The sequence below is a fragment of the Haliaeetus leucocephalus genome, unplaced genomic scaffold (genome assembly GCF_000737465.1).
Source record: "Haliaeetus leucocephalus isolate CR32 unplaced genomic scaffold, Haliaeetus_leucocephalus-4.0 Scaffold932, whole genome shotgun sequence".
NCBI classification, from domain to species: domain Eukaryota; kingdom Metazoa; phylum Chordata; class Aves; order Accipitriformes; family Accipitridae; genus Haliaeetus; species Haliaeetus leucocephalus.
Genome location: NW_010973368.1, coordinates 3,832,491 through 3,854,154, shown reverse-complemented (window position 1 = coordinate 3,854,154; position 21,664 = coordinate 3,832,491). Strand labels below are relative to the sequence as shown.

General features: G+C 51.5%; 1 protein-coding gene across 1 annotated transcript; it reads right to left on the bottom strand.

Annotated features, from left to right (window-relative positions):
• Positions 1 to 7,994: 7,994 nt before the first annotated feature.
• Positions 7,995 to 13,322, bottom strand: BATF (basic leucine zipper transcription factor, ATF-like). Its single transcript, XM_010583724.1, has 3 exons — positions 13,050 to 13,322; positions 11,130 to 11,234; positions 7,995 to 8,353 (listed from the first exon to the last, which is right to left on the bottom strand). Exons 1-3 carry the CDS (start codon positions 13,113 to 13,115, stop codon positions 8,147 to 8,149), a joined length of 378 nt encoding a protein of 125 aa, XP_010582026.1. The 5' UTR covers positions 13,116 to 13,322; the 3' UTR covers positions 7,995 to 8,146.
• Between the last annotated feature and the right edge of the window lie 8,342 nt (positions 13,323 to 21,664).

The following is a 21,664-nucleotide window of genomic DNA, read 5'->3' as shown; positions in this document are numbered from 1 at the left end:
CCAAGCAAGGAGCCATTTTCTTGCTTTAAACCAATGTCTTAGTCCAATCAGAAAAGTCAAACGGTAAATCAAGAATTACTAAAACACAGACCCTGCTGAAAATAACAGCTGAAAGCAGATGGATGAAAGTAGCGCCCAGCCCCTGGTGAGTGCAGCCTGTCAAGTGAACGAGTCAGGCAGAGAAGCAACCCTGGCTCCCCTAAAGCTGATTTAGTCAAGTATTTTTCATACCTATAGGCCCACACTTCCCAGAACTCCTCTCCTCTGATTTCAGGGCTGTTTTGTTTTGCTTCTGGCTCTGTGTACTGTTCAATCACCCTTTATATAATTTGCCAATTTTTGGACCAAAATAAAAGCCCTGTGCTTTGCATTTCTTCCTCTCTCCATTGCCACATCTGTTTCTACTCAGATGAGCCTCTTTCCCTTCTTGAAGCAACACAGCAGCTGTTTTTGGATTTCCCTCATCAGAGAATCTTTATATAAAAATTTCTTAGCCATGAAAAAAATTTTATATTTCAGGACTACCCCTTGAAATGGATTTTAAAGCTAGAGGGAAATCTCCTTTACACAGAGATTGACAGAAGTGCTAAAAAGGTTAGAGGATCCTGTAGCCAAAAGTATCTGTGAAGGTTGGAAGGCACTAAACCAGAGGCAGAAGCAGGACCCAAATTAAATGTAATGGTACAGGCCATCAGATAGAGCCTAACATCTCTGGTTTCCCTACTGATCTCAAGAAATCCAACTTCTGACACTCTTGGAATGTACTCTGCCTTTATGACCAATGAGTACACGCAATTCCTTTATGTTCTGTAAGGACTGAAGAACATGCCTTAGAACAAGCTTGGTTTTCTCAAAGCCAACCCAATGAACATAAACACTAGGAATGATGCTGGCAACGATAACCCAGCTTTCAGATTTCTAGTGGATGGCAAGCGGCCTCAATGACAAGCAAGGCCATAATGAGCAGGTGGCAGAAATTGGCTTGGAAGGTGTGCAGAAGGCATGTTAGAAAATTATTGTGAAAAGAATAATTCCTTTATGCCTTTTCTCTCCCACACTGGATCAGAGGTCCAAGGAGTAGCTGGACAAAAGGTGAAGGTTGCCAGGGAAAAGTGGGTACTCAGAGATCTACTGGATCTTCCAGCCACGCAGTTCCTGCAGAGACTTCAGAGGATGCTTAGGCTCCCTTTAAATGGGAAATATCTAAACTCACAGGATCAAAGGCTGTCCCTTGCTCTCAAACTCACAGCATTGTGATTTGTGCCTCTAAATCTCATTATTGCACTTAGAAGGCCTAACTAGTGCAGCTCTTAGGTGGCTGTATCACATTTTGACTGATAGGGTTAAGGTCTAGAAGAGATGTCAGCAGATCTCCCAGTCTATCCCACACAACCTTTCACAACAGCCATTGCAGGGAAGATTACAAGATCTTTGTTGGTGCAGGGAGAATGTTTTATATTGGGTTCAACACCCAACCTGCTTTAGTGGAGGTCTTCAGAAGTCAGATTACCATTAGAACAAATGGCAAGACTCAAATAGCTGCAAACCACTCACTTCTTCTGGGTCACACCTGGATGCGATGCACAGCTGGAGGCACACCATGCAGAGCAGGCTGGCAAGGGCTGCCAGGCTGGACAAAGACAGCATTGTTCCTAAAGAGCAGGGAAGGCTGTGAGCCATCTGCTGGAATCCTGTAGCTTTCCGCATCCCAGGAGCCACCAGAAAGCAGGACCCAGCATACAGTTTATAAATGCAGTGGATTAGTTTATTACTGTAGGTGAGATACACAATTAGTTTGATATCCTAAACCCCTATGAATCTTTCCTGTTACATTTCCTAGGTAAAGATCTGGGACACGTACAGTGACGGACAACTACATTTATAACAGCGCAGGATGCAGCCTCTGCAGCATTCAAAATTTTGCAAAAATGACCTTCCTCTACAGAAAACATGATGGCTGAGTTGCACAATCTAAAATCTCATGTAGAGAAGACTGCAGACTTCAGAACCACCAAAGCTGTGCAGAGGATAACTTTGAGCACCAAACCTATCCTCTTCAATGTTTAAGGTCTTTCAGAACCATAACTCACAGAAGGGAAATAATGTTTTGCTCCCCTTCAGCACATCTCATGTGTAGTTCTCGGAGAACTTCACTGGGGATGCACCACCTACATCTATTTTACAGGGGAAGCGGGGGAACAAGAAGTTAAGGTGATTTGCCTGTCAGAGACAGGACAGTTGTTCCAGAGTGCCAGTCTGACAGCTTCCGACCTTGGCTGCAAGGGCTTGCCCAACAGCAGCTTGAACTACCACCTCTTTACAGATCTAATCTGTCAGTTCAAAGCCTGGCTTTAACACAGCAATAGCTTTAATTTAACCCTGTCTAATTCAGGTATGATGTTTGTATGGATGAATCATATAGGTCTGAACTGCAAAGAGTGCATGGGAGTGCATGGCTAAAGTGCTAATATTCGCAGCTGCCTCCTTGCAGCAAGAAAAGGATATAAAAAGGAGTGCACAGTATGGAAGAGCACTTGCACCCATGGTACCTCGGCTGTGCCAGTTGTTGGTTAGTGCACATACCTCGAGGCACAGGACGGTTATGCTCCCTCTGCATGGCCTTCTGCAAACAGATAGCAACTTGCTCTTGCCCCATGCTCTGATCTGGCCGGATGAGAACCAGCTCTAATCCAAAAGCTGTGTAACTGTGGTTAGCCTGCTGCGCTGCTGTAGCATCTAAGCCCAGCCCTCAACATTTGCTTGTGAAAACCTGTGGCGATATAGATAGTTGTAAGCAAAGCCGTGCATAGGCTCTGTTTGCTGTCATTGGAGCAAACCCACCTCACTCCTCTGCTGTGCACCAGGCATGCACATGGGACATGAAGATCTCTTCACTCAGCTCAGAATAAAAGAAGTGAAAAAAGAGCCAGCTAGACTCAAAACTTAGCCAGTCTAGATTTACATCCCCAGTCCAGATCAGGGTCACAGATTAACCCCAAATACCAAAAGCCTGAAGTATGCAAGTCCTTCTTACTCAGCATCCTCCAGCCTCCATCTCAGTGAGTCATACCAGTTCATGCCAATGACACAAAAAAGGTTTTCATCTCCTAATGCTTGCAGCTGGCATTAATTAATAATTGAAGAGTGCTGGAAATGTGCACGGCTTGCTGCTGAACTCAGGCATGTTCCTCTTCTTCCTCCCACTCGCTCTGCAGCAAAAGACAAACCCAGGATAAGTCCTGGGGACCAGAGCACCATACCATTGCTGTTGTGAGTAGAGAAGAGTTGATTGCATCTTAGGAAAGAGTACAGAACTGGTGCAGGAGTTGGGAGGAACATCCGCTTTCTCTGCGTGGATGCCTCTGAAGCAGTAGGACTCTCATCAGCTGGTGCCTGCAACCTCAGCTGCAAGAAAAATTATGGTCTTATGTAGTAAACTTAACGCACTGGCTGTAATCCTGCCCTGGCAAGAAATGAATATACGTTCCTTACTATTTAGTTGAGTAGATTTTTGATTAACCTAAAAAACTTTATGTATACACGTGTTGCTGCCTCACTGCTCAAATCCCCTCCAGATCATTAATCAGTAAGATGGCAACAACATGGCAGAAGAACCCAGACAAAGCGAGCACAGTGCTGTTTGCTAGGAGAAAGTCTTGCCATTTTGTGCCATGCTTTTCTTTTTCTCTTCTCACCAGCTTTTGATTCATAAAAAATATTTTGTCTCTTAGCAGTGATTCCTGATCTTCTTTGATCTCTGTGTGCTGAAATATTAGCATCCCGACAGCGTTCTTGTATAACAAGCACTGCTTTGGACTCTATGATCATTGTAAGAGGCAGAGAGAGGGTCTCTTTTGTGAGCTGCTGCTTTGGTTGGGTATGCAGGAGATTATCCTCTTGCTGATGCAGGCTGGCAGCACTAACAGAAATGCCTTCTGAGATGGGATTTGCAAAACAAGTGCATAAATACTTTGGAGCCACAGCAAAGTGGGCAACATAGCTGCTTAGTCTGTCCTTTGCCAAACTGAAGATGTGCCTCTACTTCTCTTCTGACTCTGTGCATACTGTGTTTGGGTATTACCCCTTCTGTCTCTCAAGAGAGAAAATTCACATGTGAATCAATTTAGAGAGAGGGCATCACAGTGATGACAGCTGGGATCATAACAGCCCCATACAGTAGGATGTATGCACCTTCCCCTGGACTGGCTGGCTCTGTGTCTCCCTGCCTTGGCACGTGGCACATTGGGAGCCTGCAGCTGAGCTCAGGAGGATGAAGCAGGAAGGGAATACCAGGCATAAAAGATTGCCCTGGGCTTCCCATCTGGAGAGATATATTAAGCTTAAGTCAGCACTGAATGTCATATCTTTATTTATCTTATCATAGAAGCGGCCCTGAAATGCTGATACTGAGTGCTTGTAAAGTGCTGAGCCTGTGCTTTTAGGGGGATGGAAAGGGAGAAAATTACTGCACCCTCCATGTTTTCTGACTTGCTGTTCTGCACAGAGCTGCCAGGATGCCTTGATCCATAGGAGGTATTGAGATTCAGCAAAGGCCATACAGGAAAACGTAACTCTCGTTCCCCAGTTCCCATCTCCATCCTCTGATTGTATCAACAGATGTTTGCCACACACCTCTGTTTTGTCTGCAGAGAAGACACCAGCCAGCAAGTAAACGTGGAGGCAATGGTCACTAAGGCTTGAAAAGTACCCACGGCAGCTGCCTCCCAGTGCCACGTTCCACCTGCCCTCGCTGCTCTCCCAGGCCCAAACCGTTGGGCTTTTGGCTGGCTTTGCACAGCATGCATCCACAACAGAGCCCCCAGGACAAGGCTGCTGGGCAGAAATCCAGCCCAAAAGCTTTCCTGGGTATCAAAACACAGAAATCCACCATCCTCGTCCCAGGTCTTGGTGAAGGTGATTATAGTTCATCAGGGCTGCAGCCAGGTCTGTTTATTTAAGCAAGTAGTTGTTACCTCTCCACGTGTGATGCTTCCCATTGCTCAGTTCCCACATCCAGCCTAGCACCGCCTGCACACAGCTCTGCAAGCCCCATGGGAGCTAGGGAAGGTGGGGGATACCAAGCCAAGCTCCCCACACCCTTCCACAGCAATGGAAACACGCTGGGACCACAAAGCAGAACTGGCCCCTGGCGCAAGCTACAGATCCTTGGCTAAGGGAGACCACAGCCCCACATTTCCATTTGGACCTGGACATCGCCTTCACGCAGCCTTACGCAACCCTCGCCATCACACACATTAACCCTGAGCCTCCCAGTTCTTTCCCTAATCTCTGGCAATAGCCAGGGTAACCTTCAGGCCAGCTCTGCCGTAGGGGAGCGCAAAGAGGAGGTCGGGGAGAAGCGGGGTTGTAGGCTGGGAGAGCTCAGCCTTTGCCCAGCAGAGGCCAGCACAAACGCAGTATTTCGGCTGGCTGTGCTTGCAGGGAAGGGGTGTCTCTCTACCTGGCCTTCCCCGGCTCGAAAAGAGTCTATCAGTTTCCTGTGAGCCCTTATCTCTTTACTGCTTTGAGAGAGCTTTTCAGTGAGGGACTAAGTAATGCAACAGAAAGGCACTGCCGTCCTACTTGGGTAGGGACAAGATGCCACAGGCCCAGCCATCACCCAGTTTCTCCACTTGCGTGCCCAGAAGCATCCCCTTCCCTTGCAGCAGCAAGCAGCACACTACTGCCGGAGGCTGGGCATGGCCAGATAATACTCACGCAATACTTTAGAAATGCCAGATGCCATGGAAATGAAGTTCAAAAGGAATTGCATTGTGGGTAGGAGTAGACAATCGAAAGCAATCAGGGATGATTGCCCTGGCCACCACCCTGCCCTTTGCTCCTCATTTGAGCTCATTAACAGTTCATTTGCTGACAACAGTGAGGGCACACCAGAGGACAGGCACTGGACTACTTAGAAATCAAAGCTGGTTGTGTGAGGAGTCTTGAGTAGAGGCCAGGAGCCTGGGAAAGAGAAGCAAGAGACAGCACCGGTGCAGAAGTGAAGGAATCTCTTCACATAGCCTGAAGAAGCAGCTTGTGCAGCTCTGCAAGTAACCTCAGGAAAAGATCTTTTCCTCAGCGACTGGCTGAAAGGGCTGATGGCCCTGAAAGGGTATGTTGTCCCTTGTTGCTTGGGTGATAAGGATGGTGCGGGAGGGGAACCAGTCTTCATAACAAAGAAAGGCTGCATCCGAGACACCTAACAATCACCAGAAACAACCCAGAGGTCAAAAACCACTTGAACCATGCAGATCATCTTCTGTGATCAGGTTTTTGAGGGCAAGACTGGGGCAAAGACAAGTCAGATTGTAAAATGCGTCCCTTAGCACCGACATACACCCAGTGTTTGGCCAAAATGTCTGAGCATGATGCTGCTTGGAAGCCTTCCAGCTCACAGCCAGCCATGCAGAGGAAGGGCACCTTAACTGATGATGCCAAGAATATTGTTTAGGTTCTGGAGAGGATGTTGTTGCAAACCCATCTTCCAGTCTCACCATTTACCACTTATTTTCATTCTGAGTCGCAGTAGTAAGTCTGAGACGTTACCAGTGAGTAGTCTAGCAATTCTGTGGGCAGAACCCCACCCAGCCTGCAGGATCTCAGACTTCGACAGCTCTGCAACAAAAATATTGTCTTTGCGTCTGTGTGGGCATCGGTGGTATATACACATCAGGGTAGGACCTTCTCCATCTGCAGCTAAAACCAAGCTTAGCATTTTACAGCCATGAGAAAACACAAAGGTCGCAGCAATGATGGAGATTTCTCGTTATTGTAGGCAATACTGTGTTTTAAGTAAATGCAAGCTTTGCTGAGGCTCTGTTGCATCCTCCACTGAGGAGCATGAGCCTGTGATGCCCTGCACAACAAACCCCAAGCGAGGTAGCTGTAGCTTTTTTCTCTGGTTCTGTGTAACCCAGGAAGCATGGGAGCATCAGAGCCCTAAGGAACAGCAAGTGAAAAATCCAGGAGCAAACCCACCAGAAGCTGAAAGAACAGAAGCAGAGCCTGTAAAAACAAGCTCCTCTAGAACTGCAGCCGGTTGTCTCTCCAGGCTTAAAGGGCTAAATCCCAAATAAAAGCAGTTTGGGAAGGGCCTTTGCAGCCTGGGTGGCTGAAAGCAAGGCCTGTGCAGGGAACCAGCAGCTCTGGTTGTTGCACCAATGGATGGAGTGAAGCCTAGTGGTGTGAGATCTAGCAGAGGGGGGTGGTGTAAGACACACTGAAATTGCTCCTGCTGCTTTTTTGTGAATGTGATTAGATTTTTGCTGCCCATAGATGTATTCTGCATGTCCTGTATGCAGAAACCCAGCTACCCAGCTGGAATAACCACCATCCTCCCCACCTGTGAGCATCCCCCTCGGGGCAGGGGGCAGAGCTGCACAGAGGGGGGCCAGTGCAATTCCCCTTCACAGTGGGGAAGAGAGCTGTAATCCTACATGGCATGTCAGACTCATTAGCCAGATCCAGCCCTGCAGCAAGAAGGGACCCATCTCCCCCAGGGACCCCATCACCCCACAAACCATTGCTCCTCAGCCTGCCCAGCCCATGTACATGGGCCCCCTTCTAAATGTGGGGGTCCAGCTGCTGGTCCTGGATTAGACACCAGCACACGCAGGGCTGTTCTCCTGCTGCTGGCATCCTCACTGTGTCATGCCAGGCCTTAGGAGTGGCCTGGGTCCTATTTTGGAAACAAAGAATTAAGCATTTTCAATCTTTATTTTACAAAAATAAACCCATTTTGACCTGGTACTCTGTGGCCCCCAACCTTCCCCTCCACCATGCTCCCGTTCCTCTCCCTGAAGCTCCGGCTGTTGCGCGCCGCAGCCAGCCGCTTGCATGGAGGCTGCCGGTGCCGCATGCTCCTGCGAACGTTGCCAAACAAGCACCAGGGAAGGGGGTTGGTGCCCTTTTGTGAATGCCTCCTCTTCCCAGGATCCAAGCTGGAAACTGCCCAAAGATGCCTCCTGGTGGCTCTCCCATTTCTACACAGGGAGCAAGTCTTAGGCAAGTCACTCAGAGTACACGCTTTGAGAAGGGGTGTCCGTCCGCCTGTCCGTCCCTCTCCCTCGGATGGAAAAGCGAGCCCCACGAAGTTGCTTCTTGCCATCGGTGGAGCCGGCAGGCTGCCGTTCCACTGGCTGGCTCAGTGCTGGAAGCGTGGGGAGCTGATGTGGGGCTGGTGGAAGGAGTGTGTGGCGTACAGCACTTCTGGAGGCGGTGGAGGGGACGTCAGGATGGAGCAGAGCGGTTCGTGGGAGCTCAGCATCGAGGCGAAGTGCTTCATCTCCTCCGTCAGCTGCTTGATCTCCCGGCGCAGGGCAGCGTTCTGCCTCTCCAAGTCTTCGCTCTCCTGAGGAGAAAAAACCACAGGGGCTTCCTCAGCGCGGGAGCCTCAGACATGAGCTGGGGACGGCGGGGGTCGCGGTCCCGCGCCTCTCTGCCCCGCAGAGTTTCCAGAATGACACGTTTCCGGTAAATTCGGCAGAGCCGCGCCTGGGCAAACCCCCCTCCCCCAGCCGGCCGGGCCGGGCGCGGGTGCGATGCTGGTGGCCCCAGCCACCGCTCCCCAGCCCCGGCTTACGAGAAGTGACTGTGGCGTGCTCCCGCCCAGGCTTTCTCGCTCCCTCTCACGCACACGCACGCCACGCGGCCGCTTCCCGGGCCACCCGGCCGGGGGGAGGGCGCGCTGAATAACCGCCGTCTTTAAGCAGAAAACCACCTGCCACAGGAAACCTGTCATTGCCCTGGAAAGAAAAGACTCACTGCTTCCTGCTAGCAGCTGGGGAAACCAGCGGCACGGTGGGGAGGAGGGGGAGACGCTTGAGTCAGAAGAAAAGAGAAACCGAGGCCTCAGAAGAGCTGAATTAATAGTGTTATTAATGAGAATAACAACAAAGGGGTTAATAACGATGCTCAGCCTCGTCTCCAGGATCCGGAGAGCATCGCAGCTTTTGCTCCCTCTACTGCTGCCAAAGTGCAGCCAACTCCAGGCTGGAGCATCCCAGGCACTGACCGACCATGGAGCCAGCAGCCTGGGCAGGACCAGAGGAGGGAGGGAGGACATGGCGGCAGGCTCTGCAAACTTAGCCGAGACAGCTAAAGTGGGACCCAGTGCTCTGAGGCCCTGGAAAGCTGCACCACCACCTCAGCGAAGCGAACCTGTCGCCCCTCCGCTGGCCCCTCCGCTGCCACGCTGACTTCTGACAGTGCCAGCCCTCTGCGCACAGGTTGAAACACACCCAGCAGTTAGAGCGGCTGTCACTGGAGGAGCTCGCACAGCAAACGGGCATCTCTCAGGCGTGACTAAATGCTTTGGAAGGCATGACTGACATCGAACTCAGGAGCTGATGGGAATCGCCCCCCCCCGGGGCCGGGAGCCCCAGCCTCCCCATGACTCATTCCCCTCAAAACACAAGCTATAAAGCCCTGGGGCAGATGGAGCTGCTGGCTCCTTTCATACCACCACAGCTCAAGCTAAGCCATGCTCTTCTGGGCAGAACCACATCAAAGAAGCAAAGTCCCTGATGCAGAGCAGACCAAAGGCAAAGAGCACTGGGGGAACGAACCCAGGAGCAGCAGGGAGTCACTGTCCACCAGGAATTGGAAAAACATTAGCAAAAATTCACCATCCGTCCTCTACTTGCCTCCCCCCATTTCTCCAGCTGCATGCCAGGATCCTTTCTGTCTGAACCAAACTGGGCTTAGGCCCCCTGCTCCCATCCCCATGGGAAGGCAAGGAGTGTGTGCTATCAATGCTGGCTGAGCAGTAGTAATCTCATATGCAAGTGGTTTGTCATCCGCTCTGAGAAGAGCAGCCCAATTCTTCCTGGTGCACAGCTACGCAGGATCTTCCTGGAGGAGGATCAGAGCCCATATCCATCTCTAGGATTTCCCTGGAGAGAGCACTAATCCTAAGGAAAGGGTATCTCTTCACCCCTCTCAGGCACAGTCGCCCAGAGCAATCACTGCTGACAGATGTAATGCCATCAGCCTAGAGCTGTGTCAGCTCTAGAAGGATCATCAGCTACTGGGAAAAGAGTGAAATCTCTGTCTTAGACCCAGCTCCAACCATGGACTGAGGGCACTATGTAAGGAGGAAGGTTCAGGACCGGCTTCTCAAGAATTCTTCCCAAAAATGGGGATCTGGGGGAATATGAAGGCCACTAAGTCAAAGGATGGTTTTTAGAACATAAGCCCAACGACCACTTTTCAAAGGGCAGCCAAGCCCAGCACAGGGATAAAGATGATCTCTGCCCATTGCAGGCTGCATGTTCTGCACCCTGCCCGCCAGTGGCCCAAAACACATGAGACAGACTGCATTCTCCAACGTGCAAAATGCAAAGGAGCCCAGCCCCTGTGCTTCAACACTGACCACACACTCCTGCCCAAACACACACAGCCAGAAGTGACCATCCCTCCTGAAAAGACGACGCCTGATTCTTCACATTGGGAAGAGCCACAGGAGTGCCCACAGTGCCACAGAAGGAGAGTGGGACAGCAGGGTGAAACCAAAGGAGGGAAAATCCATGCTAAACAACAGGAAAAGCCTCCGGGTACTGTACAGTGTTCAGATGTAGAGAGAGATACAAGCGCTACCATGGAGACATTTAAAAATATTAGAAAATTATTAATATTTATTTATCTATGCTGTGTGGTGTCTCAGGGAACAGACCAGAGGAGATGGCCCCTTCAGCTCCATATTGCACTATCATCCATACCAATGAATACAAAGCATTACCATCTCAGAAAAGCATCCTTGTACACTGTTGTACTGCTGCATAAATGATGGCATGAAGAACAAACCTGGGGAGACCCAGCCCAGGTGAGCCTGTGCTTTCAAAGAGCTTCTGACTGAGCCAGTCAGAAGAGGTTGGGAAAGGAAATCAGTAATATCAGACTGAGAGATAAAGATGGATTCAAAACTAGCTACAAAACTAAATGCTTCAGTGGCAGTCATCCTGGGCTATGTGCTCTTGCTGCGAGTGCTGTCACCTACATCCTGCCCTGGGCTCGCTTTTCCTGTCCTGCCTCAACTGAGCACCTCCGCTCTGAGTCCCCAGAGGAAAAGCACGTTGTCCCCTGTGTGAGCCCTCAGCGCTGGGGACGGGAAGGGTGGGAGTTCTCACCAAGTGTAGCGTGTCTGCTTTCTGGGTCTGCCTCAGGCGGCTCTTCTGGGCAGCGATGCGATTCTTCTCCCTCCTTTGGACTTTCCTCATGTCATCAGAAGAGTCCTATGGAAACAAGGCATGGAAATGACTAGGTCATGCCCTCCCTTGCCCTGCTCCTGCAGGGCAGTAGGCGGGAACGGGACAAGGCAGATAACATCATTGAAGCACAGGACATGGCATACACACCCTCAGCACCAGGATAAAGCCATACCCCAGGGATGTGTGATGCTTTTTACATCCCCGCTGCCAGGAGGGGCAAGTCTGATACCCTTGGGTGTCCTGGCACAGCTGGGAAATGACCAATATCCCTGCACCAAGACACAGGTCTGGGATATGGCTTGAGGAGCCAGAGTAAGGACCTCTCTCTGGAACACAGACAATCTGAATCCCTTGTACAGAAAACCTTTCCCTTCCCCATCTCTTTGTGGGGATATGGCACAGCAGATATTCCAGGTCCTTGGCTAAACCATCTTTCCAGAGATTCAGCCCATGTTTTCCTCCTGTCATCCCTGTAGGTCCCACTGCCTCTCCATCACCCTTCTCTCTCAGGCTTTATTTGTTGCAGACCCTTACAGTGCAATGTGGCCCCTGCTTTTTTTAACTAGACCAACTCAGAGCTTTTCGTTTTTCCCCAGATCTCATTTGCTCCAGCTCTCTGATCTCTGTGCTTGCTCTTTTCTGGAGTCCCGTGGTAGCAAAGCTTGCAATGCTGACTGCAACACTCCCAAGCCCCTTGGGCAGGGGAGAGCAGAGGTCTTCAGCTTCATGCAGCAACTGTTCTCTGCTGAGATCTGGTCCTGCTGCTCCCTTCTGACAGTTGAAACCGTCACACAGACTCTTTCATCTTCTATTTTCATATTGCACTGCCTCTTTTGTAGGCTCTCTAACATTCACACCACCGCTTCTCCACAGGACTACAAAACTCAGCCACAAAAGTTATCTTCCCAGCCCATCAGTCTGTCCACATCCTCTCCCCCCTCCACCCCGCCCAAGATCTTTTCTTTGAACTTAACCGTTTATCCTTGCCTTCAGTACCCTACAAATGTCTCAGATACAGCACGTCCCAAGTCCTGCACCAAGTCCAGTCCCTATGCTTTGGCAACCCCTGTGCTTTATCCCCTTCTCTACCAGGAGGCCACCCCACCCCTGAGTGCAAGCCCAAAATCATCTGGCCTGATCATCCCCAAGATTTCTGAGCAAAATCTCAGGTACTTGCTGTTGTTGCCAGCTCTAGAGAAATGGCAAATGATAGACATAATAAAGCTTAGCCAGAAAAGGCAGTGGAAATACCTTGGACTTGTGTCGGTATCTGCCAGCAAAAGACCTACCATTAAGGTACCCTGTGCAACAAAACCAAATCCCTCTATCAAGCATTACTGAGATGAAAAACCTCTGAGGCTGACCAGAAAAGAAAGCAGACCCGAAGTGGCAGAGCTTTTGAGGGTCCTGAGTGCTATCCGCGGCAGCAGGAAGCAGGCAGGCTGCCTCTGAGCCGTGCCGGTCCACGGCGACGAGGTGCACACTCAGGCTCCTCGCCAGAGCACCGACTCTCACACCAAAGCTTCCTGCCTGCTGCCTGCCTGGCGTGTATCGCAGGGCCTACGCTGTCCAGGGGGTCCCAGCCCCCCAGTAGCCCCTGGCATAGCCCCAGGTGACCAGGCTTCCTCTCTCCACCCGTACCCAGCCTGGTGGCCGGCGCTTCTGCCAAGGCTCTTGGCTCAGCCCCGCATCCCTCTCCCCACAGCCGTTCCTAGAAAGCCCCGCCATACTGCACTGTGAAAACACCAGCGGTGGATGCCACCCTTCCTCCTGCCTACCCATGGCCCACCATGAAGGACTCTCCAGCTGGGGAGAGCGGGGGAATGGTCCCCACTTTACCTGCTTGCTGGGAGGGGGAGACTGGCTGAAGCTGCTGGAGTCGCTGCTGTCGGAGCTGTGGGGCATGGCTCCCGTCTCTGGCTCCCAGGGCCTCTTCAGCTTCCTTTGTGCTCTTGGTGTGCTTGCCTTCTGTCTCGCTTCCCTTCCCTCTCCCCTGCCCTCCTCCGTCCCCCCTGAGATGGCCCTTGGCTTCCCGGCTCTCGCCCGTCCCGGAGGCGAGCTGTCCTCCTGCCCTGCGCTCTGCCACTTTCTCTGCCTCTCGTCTCGGAGCCTCTGCACCTTCCCTTTAGGTCTCGGCCTCCTGTGGTTTCTCAGAACCTCGGGGATGTAAGCTGAAAGTCACGTGGCCGGAAACTTTAAGGCGAAGAAGAAAAGTTACAGAAGAAGAAAAAAGAAAAAAAGAAGAAGAAAAAAAAAGCACATCTGGGAAAAATGAGCTTCAAAATAGCCTGAAAAACCCCCGAAAAACACCTTCAGGCGGTTGAAAAACAGTGAGATGGGTTTTCTCCGAGACAAACAGCAGAGATGGAAAGGAAGAAAAGCCCCGGCTCTGGCTGCGAAACGTGGACCCTCAAAGGAGGGCAGTGCGGAGGAGGTGCTGCCGGGAGCCCCAGAAATTCCAGGGGCACCACGCACAGTGCCAGCCCTGCATGGGCAGGGGCTTGGTCCAGACCCAGGCAGCCTCCACCACCCCAGCCCAGCCAGGGAAATTCCCAGGCAGCCACCCACCTCCCCACAACCCACCTACCCCCTCCCGCTGCCCCCAACACCATTGACGTGGGACCTGGGGAGGGGACGGCTACCCTCAACAGGTGCCACGTAAATGCTCTTTGTGCAGATGGCTCCCATGTGTACGATGAAGCACCAGCCCCACCTAAGAAAGGTTTGGGATTGTAGAACATTTGGACTGGTTTTGGTAGGACTGGTATTTTCTATAAGGCAAAGTTCTTTAGCGCTTTAAAATGCTCATTAGTACCTCACCACGGGCCCGTAAGGGGAACATCAACCCTGGCACACAAATTAAAGTGCTGTAAACGTAATGGTCTATGGACCCAGAAGATAAACCTTAGACCTAATTCTCACTCCACACCATGGTGTGAGCTTGGCTACACCCCAGGGGATGTGAGACTGTCACACAGGGGTCCTGACTCCCTGCCTGCTCCCCTCTAGCCCCCTCATCACAGCTGGCAGTAGATGACGTGGGACAGGACTATGGGGAGACAGAAGCATTATGGCACATTGGAGGTTGTTTCCTTGCTACTCTGCCTCTGCCAGCACCCAACTTGGGCATGGCCCATGCAGACAGCCGCAAAGGAAAGCTGCTTTGCATCCCCTTGTTTCTCCCCTGGTCTGTGCTGCGTGGGACTACTTCCATCCTTAGTACGAGCCTCAGTAGATTGAAGAAGTGCAAGCAGCTCCTGGGGCAGCAGGGCTTGAGGAGTACCTTCAGAGTACCCATGCTAGAGGCTCTGGAGGTGACAGTACAGGAGCAGGGAGTGCCAAAGCAGGAGTGATTTGCTTTCTGATCTGCTCAAGTCACCAGAGCCAGCAGGATGAACCAGGACCACATGCCAACAGGCTCTCCATCCACAGGCAGGAGCACACATCTTCGGAGCAGCTAAGTTCTCACATGTGCTGTGAGGAGCAGATACAGAAACAGGCACGAACCCACCCACAGTAACCCACTCCTGTGGAAAGCAGCAATTCCCAGTTCCCACTTACTGGTTTTCGTTGCATATTGGTATTCTGGTTGAGTTTCTCCTGCCTCTAGCAGGAGCATTGAGCAAGCCTCAGCCACAGGGCATCAGCGAGGGCACTTGAGAGGCTGTTGTCATTAGGGCAAAAGTATTGGCAGCTTTGGGTTTGCAGCCTTATTGCAGCACAGAAAGAACATGCGCAGAGGAGCACACGCTTGGAGCACAGTGCAGACTTGCATGGGCATTGCTGGCATTTCTTCCCAGCCCTGCCACTCATGGAGCCAACACAGGGGCAAACACATCCAAAAGCAAGAACCACGTGGGGCTGGCTATGGGCTGGGTGGCTCCAGGAAATTGCCTGGCCTCGATCCAGTAGAAAAACTGCTCTGTTTTGGCCTATTTCCCTCTTCAGAAACATCCTGTGGCACTGGTGCACTACCCTTGGCCCTATGATCTGAACATTTCACAGCCTTGAGTGTATTTTTTTCTCCCAGTGTGCTGTAGGGAAATGCTAGGATCCTCCACACTTTTGAACGTGGCTACGAGAGTTTGCTTGCTCAGCATGAGCCACCCTGAGGGACCCCGTCTCCTGGCAGCGCAGCCCCGCTGTAGCAGGCAGGGCTCCTCTGGCATGGCTGGCTCTGGGAATGGAGCCGCTGAAGGCACCAGCGAGACGAGGGGCTCCATGGGGTGTTGAGTTCAGGCCTCCCAAGGCACCAGCTAGCGGCACAACCATCGAAGCATCCATTTGCTCACTGCATCGCTACACTTCCTCTGAACTCTGCAACCCTGTGTGGCACTTCCTTTCCAGGAAGCACACCTCTGGATTTCCCGCTCTCCCGAGGAAACCCACGCTCCTCTGCTGGCAAGCAGGTCTCAGACACCACCTGACCTGCCCTGCTTTACAGGCTGCTGTTGCTCAGGGCAGGATGGAGGGAGCTCCTTCCTCAGGGAAAAATATCCTTGTTCCATTATTGAGTAAATAAGCTGAATTCTCTCCTTTTGTGTCTAGCGAGGCTGGCGGTTGAAGGGAGGTGATTGGGAAGGTAGCGGGTGTGTTGGCAGGAGGTGGTGCAGGCAAACTGGGTGTCCTGTCAGGAGCTGGATGGTCAGTGCAAAACTGGCCAAAGCGTGGCTATGGCAAAGGCTATTCTTTGATCTACAGGAGGAAAGTTTTGAGCTACACCCTGGTTTGCCCAGAGCTGGGCTTTTATTAACAGCTGATGGAGAAATCTCAGGAGAGAGCGACATTGCGGAAGAGGGTTTGGACACTTGGTCTTGCTGAGCGGGAGTAAGAGAGCATCCCTCTTCCCTCCTTGCCCAAACACACTCCTCACCCTCAAGCTGGCTACACTGCTAATGAATTCCAGTCACTTATGAGCAATGAATAAGCGTGCTGTAAATGAGACAGCGTCTCCTGGTGGGAAAGTGGGCAGAACCTTCACAGCTCCCCCCTGGGCTGGGCAGGACCCATCTTGCCTCCTCTCAGGCAGTAGCCTGTGCCATTCCTCCAGAGAGATCTGTGATCCCCTGACCCAGAGCAGCAGAAGCCACCAGTGTGGCTCCACCAGCATCTGCTCACAGCTCTCCAGGTGCTGCCCTGGGCACCCACTGCAGGCACAACGTGGGGACCTGATATCCTGCTGTCCCTCCCCAGGCTCTCCCTCTCCCCTCCTATCAGGGAGATTCTCAGGAGCCAGCCTCCTAATCTCTCTGGTTAATTTAGGTGACTAAATTTACACATGAATAATGACTTTCTCTCTGGGATCATTTAGGTTTCTTGATCTTAATCACAGTAGCTTTGAAATCACCATCAGTGGCACTGGATAAACTCACAAGTGTTAGGTTACTGCGAAACCAGGAGCTTGACAGAGCAGAGATATTTTCCAGAGGTTTTTAGGGGAAGGATGGGGCCATCCAGTTCTGCGTTTGTCTCTTCTGAATAATAGCAGGCACTGCTGAAGGGAGTCTGGTTCTTTCCAGGACAGAGTGGCTGCAGGGACTCTGGAGGCTGGGCTTAGTGTGATCTCGACTGCTAGAGAAATGGTTTGAAAGCAGCAAGATGCAGTTCAGCAGAACAAATGCAAATGTAAAGCGAAGCAAGATGTAGGTAGAAGAACTGGGGAATAACCGACTGGGCAGCAGAATGGCAGGGAAAGATCTGGGGGTTGTAGAGCATCATAAACTGAAGCTTCACCAGCAGCGCGGAGGTGTCACAAAGAGGCCAGGTATTGGCCGGGGGTGCTGGGTGCAAGGCAGAGGAGATGACTCCCCTACACTGCCTGTGCAGCACCAGGACCCATTCAGAGTCAGAGGTCCAGAAGTGGAAAAGTCTAGAAGAAAACAGTACAGAGGATAAATACAGAGGAATCTTGCGCTAAAAGAAAGGAGTGAAGAAGTTGTATCCATTTAGCCTAGAAAAGAGAAGTCTTGGGGGCGGGAAGTGGGTGGGGAGGAAGGACCAGTCTTTGATATGTTGTAATGGAAAGGGTGGTCAGCTGTTTTCTGTGCAGCCAGCACAGGGCAAAAAGCACCTGGCTCTAGCTGCAGCAGGAAAGTTTCAGGTCTGAGGTTCAAAGCAGGATAAGGTTAGGAAGACCTTGTGATGGAAAGTTCAGGAAAGTTATACAGGCCCCTTTATCTGAAGTGGCTGGGAACAAATCTCTGTCAGAAAGGGTCCAGGTAGAATCCTGCTTCTGTAGGAGGGGTTAGAGTTATGTTCCCAGGGTTTAAATAAGGAAAAGGAAAAAAAAAAAAAGCTACTAAGATGGGCTCCTCAGAGCCCAGAGAGCACATGGGACATTTCTCAACCTTAGCTGCAGCCAGTCCCTTTGCCCCCAAAGCCCAGAAAGGTCCCTACATCCCACCTGTGCAAACAGCTTCCTCAGCACAGGTGGTTGCTAGAGTTTCCTTGTAAATCTGCTGCTCTAGCACTCTCACCTTCTGCAGGCTTATGGCAGCAACATTCAAAACTGCATCTCACCCATCTTGTTTGCATGACCATTCAGTGCATAGTGCTATTTAAAAATCCAACCTAGAGCAGCTACCAACTTCATCCTCCAGTAAACCACCAAGTTTGTTTCTGCTTCGCATGTAGCATTTTATGCAAATAATTTCTTACAATATTTGGACAATTGCAACAATTTGCTTATCATTCCCCACATGAGTCTGAAGACTTTTGTGTGGAATTTGGTGCTGATAAGAGATGTTAAGCAAATGGTGGTGTTGAACAAAAGTTCTTGCTCTCTACCAGACAAGCTTCTGCCGTGTCCACTCTATCGGCACATGTTAGACCTGTCTGCGATGTGGGCAGGATGGCTTCTCTCCATCACCAGGGCTATTTCATCTCCACTGAGGTGAGTGAGTGTGAGAGTGAGGTTGTGGCAGGTGAGGTCAAGTGTAATCCCATCAAATTCATCCCACCTAGCAGAGAGCAAATGCCCATCACATGAACATTTTCAGTCCTTACTAGGCACAACCTGCCAATATACAGGAAATGGGTACTTTACACCCCGAATGTCTGATAAATGGCAAGGGCTGTAAGTCAAGCACACAAAAGCATGGAAATCCTAGAATTAGCTCCCTTAAGCACGCTGCATTTACACCCTCATGCCACGTAACATGCTGTGCTCTATAACTGCATGATCCACAAAGGTTTCTTCCCTCAGATGGCTGCATTACCTTCATCGCTGTCCTGTGGTCAGAGCCTGCTCCAACATCCTGCTTTTCCATGTCTTCACAGACTCTTTCCAGTGCTCATCACCTCAGCACTGAGTGCTTGCTTCAGGGCTATTAATGAATCAGTTTTCTCGGCCACCTTTTCAGGTGTGGGGGTGGAGTTATCCCTATTTAACAGTTGCAAAACAAGAGACAAAGAGAGATTTAGGTCATAGGTACTCATTCATTTTGGACACACAGTTTGAACCTACTAGGATCTAATTTTTCAGTGGTTTTGGCTCTATATAGCACTTCATTTAACCAAACCCCAGCTCCTGATGTCTGTGACTGCAGCTGCAAACTTTTAGCACTTCTGTAAATCAGCTCCAGCAAATGAGGAAGACAGGGCTGCTCCTGTGAAAGCTCTTGCTTATGCGGCTTACCAACTCACAGAGTAACTTCGAGGCAGGGGCGGGGGCAGACTCAGCTCTCCAGGGAGGCACCAAGTGTCTATCCAGGAGACCCTCCTTTCTTTGTGCAGTCCCTTGCTTCACCAACTGGATAGGAGTTTCCCAGCCCTGCTAAGAAAGGAGGCAGCCTAGCTGACCAGTTCATCATTCCCTCCGGTGGAGGCCCTGCCCAGCCTGGGTGCTGAAGAGGTAGCAATCCAGGGCAAAATGCAGGAGGTGATCATTTGCACGAGACAGCTGAAGCTAGGTTGCGCAGGCAAACCCATTTCTGGCAATTTCTAGCTCTTCAATACTTGGCTTTGCCACTTTTACAGGTTTTTTTGAACATCATTAGTAATGCTTTTTATGTCTGTTTTAAAAGAAGGAAACTATAGAAAGGAAACACCAAATCTGCTAGCTTTCCAGAAACGGACATAGAGCTCCAGGTAGCTGGGGTCTGTCTGAAGCTGCTGGAGGGGGAGAGCAAGCCTGGCCAGAGCCTCCCAGCTGAAGGGTTGGCAGGAGATTGTCAGGGTCTGACCTCCAACACATAGGGGAGCTTCAGTCTCAAGGCACAGATAATTAGAGTTCACCCCAGGCTATTGAAGAAATGAACCACTGTCTCCTTCTGTCCTGTACATATTGACTAGTTGGGTAATTAGCTGAGCAACCTCTAATCTGTTCCTGGCAAGGACTTAGCAGCTCATGAGCAAGTACTCAGATGTGTACTTATATGACTCTCCAGGTCAGCAGATCCCAAATCCTGGTAGAGTACATCCATTTAAGGCCAAACTTTCTCTCACTGCTGTCTTCACAGGCCATGTCTAACTGTTGGGATCCGGTCAGAAACAGGCCAGACCACCCAGCCGCGCTGGATATGTACACGCTTGGGGCACTTGAAAGGCTCAGCTGCCAGACGCCCCCCCCAGTCAACCAGGGCTTCTTTGCTTCCGCTGCCTGGGCTGAGCCCACCGGTTGAACTATCCAAGCGCATGGACGGGGACTGCAAAGGGTGCAGATGTTGTCTGACGGTTTGACTCATCTCGGTGGCAGTCTCGTTCAGTGATGATGGGGAAGGCCCAAAGAGGAAGGGCAGTGACCCGTTTAACCAGAAGGGCTGATCCACCCAGGGGTAGACTTACCCGTGCTGGTAAGGGGCCATAGCCCCAGCTTCCTTCATGCTGCCCAGTGTGCACATTTCCAGGCTGCACAAGGGCAGGAGAGGCGTGTGGTTGTCCAGCCCTGCTACTGTGGCAGCAGGACCCAGCCTTTGGTCTCTGCTAGCACTGCAGCAAATCCAACTGCAGCAACCAAGCAGCAAAAATTGTGCTCCCAGGGGATGACCACAGCCTGACGGGGCATTTGATGCTCACTGGGCATTGGTTGCAGCCATGCCCCATGGCATGGGGGCGGAGGGTGAACGCATTACTTGTCTCTTAAATTAATACATGACTCTTGAGTATATTACGTGGCTGCTCCGTGACTCCATTCAGAGGAAAATGTTCTTCAACGCCACCCATCACCATAAAACATGTTCAAGCCTCCCAAGGATTGAGTACAGCTTATTTAGGGCATGTTCTTGCAGCTAACTGTCCTGAGACACCCATCTCAGCAGGAGATGACTGTGAACAGCATTCATGCTAGTACCGTATTCCCACCCCAATGGGATCTGCCTCACTTTTGGCTTCGGGGGGTTGTATACACTGGTGCTCCCTTCCCCCCACCCCCTTTGGTGGCAACAAGTGCTTCCCAAACCCTTCAGCTCACGCAGCATGGTTGGAGGAGGCGTTCAGCACAAGTAGCTGTGCTGATGGGCACACACAGAGTGAGCTTGCGCCCGGGGCGTGCATGGTGCTCGTCCAAGCAGTGCTGGAGTACAGTGTGTCGGAGGCGGCATGGGGGAGGACAGGCAGCGTGGAGCAGAGCGGCTGTGAAGGAGAAGGCAGGGGAGCTGTGCAGAAGGTACACTTGGCGCCCGTGCAAGCAGCGCTGATCAGCAGTACCACGCTGGCAGTTATCAAAACACACACAAATGCGTATAAGCCCCATCTGCCTGGGCGCTGCATTGGCACACGCTGGTGCACCCGCCGGCTGGCACGCACAGCTCTCGCCTGCTGGCAGCTCTCCGGGAGACAGCCCGTCCCAGAGCAGGCTGCCAGGGGAGGCAGCGGCAGAGCTGAGCCCCTGCCCCGCACAAGGTTTGTTCCCCGGAGCCCGTGGCTGCCTCAGGGCTCCTCAACACCTTTTTGAGAGAAAGACAAGGGGGGAGCCTCAGGGTTCACCGCCTGGACGCAAGGGAGGACCTGCTTAGTGCTGGCTATTTCAGAAGGCTTGCAAACCCCCACAAGACTCCCAGGGGGCTCAGAGCAGCAGAGGGAAGGAGTGGGCAGTTTCAGATGACCATCAAGCCTGTGCTTTCCACCCTTGCATTTCGGTGCCCCAGCATGACAGAGGTGCTCCTTAACCATCCTCCTGGGGCATGGCTGATTTTCCTATGGCTTTGGCAGTGGCTGCCGGCGCCTATGCCCAGACACAGCCGATCTGCAGGCTCTCGGTGGCACCTCATCCCTGATAGTGCTTTGGAAGAGGGATGAGGGAGAAGTGCTGCACCCTAAGCTGTGCCAGCAATGCTGCTGCAAGGCCCTGGCTTGAAGAGCCACTCCTCCTGCTGTCACTAACAACTGCCAACACTGGCCTCAAAGAGGGCACAGAAAAAGAGACAGAAACTCCTTCCCGCCCTTCTTTACCTGAACCCCAAAGTAGGTGTCCGAGAACCATGCCATCTTCTATCTTTTTTAAGCCAAACTTTCTG

Bases quoted from the DNA above. Each gene is read 5' to 3' on its own strand.
- BATF (XM_010583724.1), bottom strand. From the start codon at position 13,115: ATGCCCCACAGCTCCGACAGCAGCGACTCCAGCAGCTTCAGCCAGTCT. The intron at 11,235-13,049 runs GTAAAGTGGGGA...TTGTTTCCATAG, and splicing joins CTCCCCCTCCCAGCAAGCAG to GACTCTTCTGATGACATGAG. The intron at 8,354-11,129 runs GTGAGAACTCCC...TTTTCTCCTCAG, and splicing joins AAGCAGACACGCTACACTTG to GAGAGCGAAGACTTGGAGAG.